This window comes from Periophthalmus magnuspinnatus, chromosome 7 (assembly GCF_009829125.3).
Source record: "Periophthalmus magnuspinnatus isolate fPerMag1 chromosome 7, fPerMag1.2.pri, whole genome shotgun sequence".
Taxonomy (NCBI): domain Eukaryota; kingdom Metazoa; phylum Chordata; class Actinopteri; order Gobiiformes; family Gobiidae; genus Periophthalmus; species Periophthalmus magnuspinnatus.
In genome coordinates, this window is record NC_047132.1 from 22,120,008 (window position 1) to 22,129,114 (window position 9,107).

At 39.1% G+C, this 9,107-nt stretch overlaps 1 protein-coding gene across 3 annotated transcripts; it reads left to right on the forward strand.

Annotated features, from left to right (window-relative positions):
• The first annotated feature begins 578 nt into the window (after positions 1–578).
• LOC117373008 (interleukin-17 receptor E) lies at positions 579–6,592 on the forward strand. 3 transcript variants are annotated; one of them, XM_055223207.1, is made up of 15 exons: positions 579–657; positions 729–842; positions 997–1,012; positions 1,469–1,510; positions 1,653–1,792; positions 1,882–1,950; positions 2,712–2,775; positions 3,292–3,470; positions 3,549–3,596; positions 3,685–3,730; positions 3,820–3,971; positions 4,053–4,115; positions 4,256–4,307; positions 4,403–4,510; positions 4,911–6,472. In XM_055223207.1, exons 1-15 carry the CDS (start codon positions 613–615, stop codon positions 5,654–5,656), a joined length of 1,884 nt encoding a protein of 627 aa, XP_055079182.1. In that variant the 5' UTR covers positions 579–612; the 3' UTR covers positions 5,657–6,472. The 3 variants fall into 3 exon arrangements, with proteins under 3 accessions (XP_055079182.1, XP_055079183.1, XP_033824756.2); XM_055223208.1 differs by having other exon boundaries at positions 3,552–3,596; XM_033968865.2 differs by lacking the exon at positions 1,469–1,510 and having other exon boundaries at positions 4,911–6,592.
• The last annotated feature ends 2,515 nt before the right edge of the window (positions 6,593–9,107 follow it).

Sequence of the window (9,107 nt, forward strand, 5' to 3'; positions counted from 1 at the left end):
CTCACTCTCATTGACTCATTCTCTCACTCACGCTCACTCACTTACTCTCACTCACTGTCACTCTCTCCATCTCTCACTCACTCCCTCTCTCACGCTCTCTCTCTCTCTAACTCTCTCTCTTTCTCTTTATCTGTCTCTCTCCCACTCTCTCTCTCTCCTACTCTCTCTCTCCCTCTCTCTTTCCCTTTATCCCTCTCTCTCTGTGTCCCTTTGTTTCTCTCTCTTTCACTCTCTCTCTTTGTCCCTTTACCTCTCTTTCACTCTCTTTCTTTGTCCCTTTACCTCTCTTTCTCTCTCTCTGTCCTTTTATCTCTCTCTCGCTGTCTCTCTATCCCTTTATCTCTCTCTCTCTGTCCCTTTATCTCTCTCTTTCTCTTTTTCTCTCTCTCTCGCTCTCTCTCTCTGTCCCTTTACCTCTCTTTCTTTCTCTCTCTCTCTGTCCCTTTATCTCTCTCTCGCTCTCTCTATCCCTTTATATATATATATCTCTGTCCCTTTATCTCTCTCTTTCTCTTTCACTCTCTCTCTCGCTCTCTCTCTCTGTCCCTTTATATATATATATCTCTCTCTGTGCCTTTATCTCTCTCTATTTCTCTTTTTCTCTCTTTTTAAATGTGGGAGGCGGAGCGGATTGTGTTTTTTTTTCACCTAACTGAGGTAAAACTTGCCGTACGACTTGCGTCAACAGCGGGTGTAGTCTTACATTGTATCTCAAATTTTCTTTTTAGAGAATCTTTAACCTTTGTTCGTGTAATGACGGCGTCAAAATGCGTCTTGGCTCCACGACGGCGTTTACTGTGGTGTTTTTTCTCTTCCTGGACTGTCCTGCGTTAACAGGACAGGTGAGTACAGCCTATGAGGCAACTACATTTATAACAAGGAAGGACGCGAAGAACAGCACATGGCCACTGTTTTATTGCACCAACTTAGCCCAACTTTAGGCCGTTTATATATGTCATTCAGTTTTAACAAAATTCATTTTCTTTTCCCTTATAGAGTTGGTGTCTGCCTGGTAAGTTTTATTTTGATGTCTTTGCCACTCCAGATAGATCCATGTAGCAGCAATTTTTTTTAATGCTACACTACTTTAGTATTATTATTCAGCAGGCATAAGAATTAGCAAAATATAGTTCATATAGTTTAAAACCACTATATCTTTATAAAGTATCTTATTTAAGCACAAAATCCTCAAGTTTCCAAAAGCTTTCCAAGTTTCCAAATTCTGTTTAATCAGACTTTTGTTACTTTGTCCCACAATGGATGCATTTCAGGGCTGTAAAACAAAGTAGAAAGTATCTTACATGAACAGCAGAGGAGTAAAAATATAAGAGAATTATTTTATGACAGACCACAAACAAACAAACTACAATGTTAAAGTAAAAAAGCCTAATAGCCTAGATTGGAATAAATACAATTAAAATTATTAAGATAAGATTTATAACTATAAGGCTGCAAAACTCTTCTATAGTGGCTATGGCTATGGGGATGTACAGCTTAAGGACAGGTGCAGGTAAGACGACTTCAGTGTCTTGTATCAAGGTGATTCATATGATAGACTCTCACGCTTATTGCTACAAGTGGATGACACAGGATTATTGCTGGGTAGCGCTTGTGCCTTCTTTTTAAAATTTATTTTTCTGTCTTATTTTTAGGGCTTCGACAGTTTAACTTCACTTTAAATGAATCTTTGAAATCTGTTACGGTCTATGTGGAGCCGGGTCCCAAAGTTTCTGCCAGACCACTTTACAAAAGAAGCATAAGCCCCTACTCAGATGCTGGTTCAAGAGTGTGGGTAAGCACTGTTTTTTTTATTATTGCAATTTCCAATATATTCTATGCCACCTGAAAGTGTTGTGTCTTTAACAACTTTATTTCTTGTAGATTGATCCCGCTGTGTCTCAGTCAGCTGTTCTTAAAGTTACTTATTGGTTAACTTGTCTTTGTGTTGAGGTACAGTGATTTCTAAATATTTTTTTTTTATACTGTCAAAAAATGTACTGATTTTGCTTTTCTTTGTGTAACGTGTCCATTCCTTTTGATATGGCTTTGTGTTGGGTGTTGTGGTAAAGATGATAGACTCAGTCCACTTTCAGAATGCTTAGTGTATTACTGATAGAAAAATCACAAACTGCTGTGAGTCAAAGGATCCAACAAATATTCTTTAGAGATTTTGCACAGCTCTCTTATTCATTCTAAATATATACATTAAAATAAATAACAATTCAATCATTCCAGATTATGAAAATGTCAAGAAAAAACAAAATTCACATTACTCTATGAAATTTCTATGGGAAATTTTGGGAGAGGATAAAATTGGCACCTTTGCCAATATTGTGTGGAATATTGGCAAAGGTGCCAATATTTCCATAACATTTCGGAAAACAAAAATTTCGGCCCTCCATACAATTTTATGTGTTATTCTGTAGGGGGCACTATCACATAAATTGTGTTTCCTTCACAATGAGTAGGTTTAGGTCAGAAAGTTTTACAACTGATTCAAATGCCTGCTAGTGCTTCACTTTACCTTTGTCAACACTGAGTCCATGGACAAAACAAAAACAAATATGCACATCCCACGCCCATCTCGAACAAAGCTGACAATGATCATTGGAAAAGCAATCGGCCCTACACCCTGTGGGGGCTTGGGCCGAATAACCGATTTGGTAGAGTTTGATAGTAGTACTAACCTGTTAGATTTGTCTTATTCACAGATTTACTGCACTGGTGACAAGACAAGACATGTCAAGTGTCCTTTGGCAAATTCAGTGGTGCCAGGTAATTACAGTCATATGTTTTTGGCAATTTACCCTCAAGCATAATGTGTTTAAAACCATTCATTTTTGTCAAGATCATGTCTTCGACTTTCCCCCATTTCTAGACTGTACCACTGTTCTGTGTAGGCTACATAGTGTTAGGCGTTATGGTAAAATCAAATCCTGATTTTCTTACATCACAATTTTTATTTGATTGTCATTTATTTTATGTAGTATTATCAATATCGATATATCAATAATTAGCAGCTGGATGGACAGGGGGCGGAGGCACCTGTCACTTACATGATAGATGCTGACCAATAGGAGGAATAGGATGGTCTGTCAGTCAAATTCTTCTATGATCAAGATCCTAGCAGTGTTTTGTACATTGTAAAGCTAATTACAAACACTGACATATTTGGTTTCCTTTACTGCTCATCTCTGATTTAACCTCTGCTCATCTCTTTAGAGACAAATTTCTCCCCATTTCCATTGGATTTAAACATTGTACTGATCTAACTTGCATCACTGATTTCAGATGTGAATGATATTTGGAGATCTACTAAGTTTAAACTGGAATCAAACGTTTTAGCAATGGTATTAAAGTGTCCTACCTCTGAGACAGAAATGTCTACTGCCCTCTGCTGGAAGCATAATGGGTACTGCACTGTTGTGTTTGACCTCTCTCTTGTGGAACAACTATATGAACTAAAACGGGTAGGTTTTAGGATGTTGATGTTCTAATGTTTGTCTAGTATAACTCTTTCTAATTGTATGAATTTTATTTTTGTTCAGGAGTATAACATTTCAGCAGTTGACAAACACCCTCAAATGTGTTTGCTGGTGAGAAGAAATGATAATTTACAGGAAAATAATGCTATGTGCAATAAAACTATAAGTGGCTGATAATTATGTATTATTTTATGTGCAGCGGTCACTAAATGGCAGTCAGAATATTACGTGCCATTTTAAATCTGGTAACTTTAATTATATGTTGTATTTCACTAGCCTATATTTTAATGTAGAGTTAAATTGTTTAAAAACTGGTCTACAAATGTGTTTCTAGGAATGTCCTCATGGATGGTTAATACTGAGCTAATGAGGCAGGGTATATTTGTTTACATCAACTCCACTGTCCCTGCAAAATTCTCTGCTCAGCTGTGTAAACTGAATCAGACTACATGTGCATCAATGGGACAAATTCATTCACTAAATACAGTAAGGATTTACATGGTATTTCACAATATATTGCATATATTAAAATGCTATGCTATAATTAGTTGTTTTTTTTTTTTACAGAAACAGAGAGTAGCAACTTTTCATTTGTCAGTATTGTCAGCTGAGGAAAGGCCCTGTGTTCAGGTGATGTTAAGTCATAGTGTTGGCTAGTTTGTTTTTGTTTGTTTTAATCTACATGTTTTTTCCTTAAAAGTGTTTTAGTTTTTCAACCTTTTAAGGAGCTTCACAAAAATAGTGTTTCAATATTTGTCTTATTCACTTAGGTATGGCAGTCAGAGCCGGTTCTTTATGGGAAAAGAATTATGTGCTTTGACTGTAAGTTTTTTTGTTTGTTTTTTTACAGTCGTGTTTCAGTTTTCACAGTATATTTTCCCAGTACAACCTCACCTGTACCTGTATCTTTCTTTCAGATACACGGACAAGATATGGCCTTTATGTTGCGATGGCAATAGTCTGTGTGGTCATAATGATTGTACTGGGGGTATGCTTCCACTGGTTGACCAAAAAGGGTACTGCAGGCAAGTAGATTTAACAGCTGTTATAAATTGATTCTTCCCAAACAAAATAGTTAGAAAGATTGTTATGTCTGGCCAGTCTGATAGTAAAAATGATGTCAGAAATGTTGATAGCCAGTGGCGGTAATAAAGAAGAATATATACTTTATTAAAATGTAATATTTTGTTTCCATTAAAATTGTGTGGGTTAAGCATTTGTTCATTAGACTAAGGGTCCTTGATTCAAACCTTAACAAACACTGCTTTTGTGTACCTTGGCAAGACTCTGCCTAGTGGCTTTTTTGTGTCATTTAGCATTGGTATTTCAAGTCATTGTGATGGTTTTGCTGTGGTTGGGAGTAGCCAAAAAATAAAAATAAAAAGCCTAAAAAAGACATTAACATTTTTTTCCATTTTGTTTTAGGTTGGCTTCACGTCCCAAGACCCATACTGCTCGTGTGCTCCTCTGAAGACTCTGTCCATGTCTCTACAGCGTGTGCGTTGGCCTCCATTTTACAAGGGGATCTCGGTGCCATTGTGCATCTAGCTCTATGGGCCCAGAGTGTACAGTCACAATGCGGGATGCGCGTGGCTGACGTGGGACCTCTGCCTTGGCTGTATGGTCAATGGGACACTGTTATCGAAGCACAAGGAATTATACTCATTATGTGGAGTCTGGACGCTAAGATTGCGTACAAAAAGTGGTGTAGTGAAAAGAAAAGTATTAAAAGTTCACACCAAAAGGATTTTATCTCACATAGACCTCACAAGACGGAAAATTCTCCAATACTGACTGAAAAATGTAAATTTAAAGTAGAAAGTCATGCGGCTCAAAGGCCTGACGTTTCCAAGCCCTGCACAGTAATTGCACCTGTATTTAAAGCTGCACTGACCTGCCTGATGGGGATGCTGCAGGAAAATAAACCCCAGAAGGTGGTGTTTGTCTCTTTGCATGGGCACAATAACAGCAAGGACATACCAAAGGCTTTCAGAGGAATCCCACGTTTTTGTTTACCACATCAGTTCAGTGGACTAATACAGGAGCTGGGGGTGCAGACAAGACTGTCAGAAAACTCCAGGTTCCATTGTTGGCCAAGACTTCTATCTAAAGTGTTGTGTTTCTGGTTAGCAAAACAGCTGGCAAAGAGATTACAAGCAACTCTTCAGTAAGCCAAAAATAAACTCAGTTGGTCCATACCATGTACTGATTTTGCAGCTGATCAAACTAAAAATAAATAAATAAACAGCAGATTAATATCCTTCAGTGGTACTCTGAAGAGTAGGAGTCTTTGAAGTCCACTTTTAGCTGAAATCTTCTGTTTGATGTATTGCATTATGTAACAAAAGAACATGTTACTAATATTTCATTATCAAATATGGGTGCACTTAAATTGTCAAAAACAGAGTGTTGAGGAGGCAGTGGACAGTGAACAGAAGCGTTCATCTCAAATTTCACCTCTTGTAGTAATAAGGGACCACAGTTATGTGATATGTGGATTCTCAAACATATCAGCGAATCAGAAAAAGCGACTTGTTCAAGGATTTGCATACAGAAAAGAGTCAAACACATTAACGTAACTTCAACTCAAACACAGGGTCCCTGTGTTTATCTCAGTCAAAATAGCCTGCTTTATGAAAATCCATTTGCAAATCACCTCAATTTTAATGTGTGTTTTACAAAATGTAAATTGTTCCCCCACCTTCTCCCTTGTATAGCACTGGAAAACATGTAAAACACTGAAATCCAAACTTTTGATCTGGCAACATTGCAAAGTTGTTTCTGTCATCTTGATCTTGATTACTCATAATATGTACCTTCTACCTCCAGTATAATTTATAATTGTTTTGGTGTGACTTAAATAACACAGGTCTAAGTTTGTTGACTTTACAATACTGTGTAGGCTAACCGCAGGAATTTTATTGCCCTGCTTCAGTTTAACTGAACTTTTTATGCAAAACATTCCCAGACTGGGTACTATGAAGAACAGTGTGCATATGTGTTTTATATGTTTATTTTTATTATAAAATTGTATATTTCTGTTACATTTATGCTACATGTTTATTTGATACTTCAATTTGTGATTAAAATACTGCATTATAAATGCTATTTGCTGTTCATTTATTTTTTCAAAGTTCAGTAGTACTGAAGTCAAGCTTAGAGTTGTGATTATTGAGGAGGCAGTGGCACAGAGGTGGGCCTACTATTTGACTTTGAACTTACAGGTTGGCGGTTAGATCTCTGCTCCTATTAGATTAATGCATACTGTCAGTTCACCCTTCTGGCCTTCAATGTCTGCATATGGTGTGCTGCTGAATGAACGTTAGTTTGAGTTTGAGTGTAAATGGGTTTACATCTATGTGCATTCAAACCAGACCATTGAACCAATCAAAGGGGTTCATTCTAGATGACTGTCTATATACCAAAAAGTTGTCAGGACCAGATTTCTTGATTCACAATAATTACTCAGGTTTGCTGTGTAATGTCAAAACATTTTAATCAGAAATTGCAGGATAAAATGATCAGTTACAACCAGGGACATCACTAGACCTACAGCTACCTACATTTTTCTCAAAATTGTAATGTAGTGCACCTCTTTTAAACAGGGAGGTCTGGGGTTCCTCCATTAGGAAATTCTGCACAAAACATATATAATTTCCTGTAATCAAGTGGATTTTAAATTAATACATGCATGTAGCAGCCTAACTGAGAATTATCTCCCAAGATAGGCCTTCACCAATTTTATTATTAGTACAACTATAGGATACTCTTATTAAACTAACTAACTATTAACACGTGTTTTCCACAAGCCTCTGATCATTTGTGTTCAACTCCTGTGCCAGTGGTAAGTGGGCCCCCAGTCCTCTGCTGTCTCCTGTGCTCCGCCCCTACTCTCCTGCCCACTCAGCACTGAACGCTTCCTGTCTCCAGTGTCTTGACGAAACTAAAGCTTCAAACATGTGTTAGGACACCTGACCTCACGTTTTATGCTGCTTTTAATCCAACTGACATATAGTGAGAATCTTCGCTGCGGTACTTCGCGCTAATGTAAAGAAGCGTAAATCGTAAATTCAGCTCCCATCCACTCAACACTTCTCCGGAGTTTACCTGCTCTTCGGCCTTTACCACCTCACTCCTATTACTCCTCCCCACTGCTCGCCGCACTTCCTCTTCATTCAAGCTGTGCCCAGTGTGTCCTGTTTAAACCCCCATCACAGACGCACAGGCGCTTCAGTTCGCGCCGCACCGTCCGCAGCTCCGCGTCGGCTCCGCATCATCTCACCTCAGCCTCACCTCAGCCTCACCTCAGCCTCACCTCAGCCTCACCTCAGCCTCACCTCAGCCTCACCTCAGCCTCACCTCAGCCTCACCTCCAGGGTCCAGGTTCCGGGGGAAAGGCATCTCCTAAACGTCATCAAACTGGCGCGCCCTTCAGTGAAATATCTTCTGCCGGAGTCTGAGCGCCAAAGAGAACTCATTCAATAAAATCTAATATTCTTTACTTTCGTGCCCGTCTGAGTCTTTCCAGGTTGAATTGAATCGGCTTTAAAAATAATAAAAAGTGACTAAAAGCTTAGACTTTGTAGAACACCTTCATGGACCCTAAACATTCCCTACAGCCTTTGATTTCTCACTAATGTCGCCAGCTCCTCTCGCGCGCTGTGCTGTGCCACAGGACCTACCTGGGTCATACATAGTCCATATGCTCTGTGCTCAAGCAGACTGTTTCGCCGTGTCACGTGACCAGTTTTCATAAAAGTCATTGCTTCTACAAAAGAAAAGTGGGCCTATTCATGAGCGTTTGTGTTTAACAGTCATTCAAACACGGAATAATAAAGGCCATGCGAAACGTCTGTTATCTAGGCTGATCATTAACGGCCCGGACTTAAAACTTAACAGTTTTCTATTGTTTTCGTTCGTTCAGACTCCCTCAAATCCAAACTATCAGACTTTCCTTGGCACTATCTCTCCTGACAATGGGAGCGCGCCATGATCCATCTAATAGCCCATCAGTGTTTATTAGGTTTTGATTGTGTGGTGACTTTCATTTTATTAAAATGCACTTTACGGCAAACAATTCGTATAAGTTGGTTCAAAAGTTTTAGGAGATGCTTATTGTGCTGACTTGCCACAATAAACCGGAGGATCTTTCGGAACCATCGGCTGTATCTGACCCGCCGCTGATTACAGTAAACAGGGATAACACAACTGTAACTTATAACTGTAACACTATAGTTTATATTGTGAGACACGGGGGCGCTCCTCGTGTGATTATGTGCTCTTGTCTCCTGCTCGGACTGGGTCTTTACATACAGGGGCAAGTGCCCAGGTAAAAAGGGTCTGCTGACGTCCATGACGACCCACAACATCCATAGGATGAATGGAAAGTTCATATTCTGCTTAAACCAACCTCTCGCGTAAACCTGTGATCTTACGTCTTACATCTGGAAACATGAGCAGTTTCTCGGTTGCGTTGTGGGCGGTCACCTGTACCAACCTGTCCTCACACGTATGTGAGAGTGTGCCAGTCCACGCTGTTGTATTGTGTGGATAGATTATGTATTAGGTGGACAGATTGTTGGCTTTGGCTTTGGTCTGTGGAGCCGAAAACTAGAGCGTAAT

Excerpts from the sequence above, each read along its gene's own strand:
- LOC117373008 (XM_055223207.1), top strand. The coding sequence starts at position 613 with ATGTGGGAGGCGGAGCGGATTGTGTTTTTTTTTCACCTAACTGAG. Across the intron at positions 3,597-3,684 it reads ACCCTCAAATGTGTTTGCTG|CGGTCACTAAATGGCAGTCA; the intron begins GTGAGAAGAAAT and ends TTTTATGTGCAG. Across the intron at positions 4,308-4,402 it reads AAGAATTATGTGCTTTGACT|ATACACGGACAAGATATGGC; the intron begins GTAAGTTTTTTT and ends TCTTTCTTTCAG.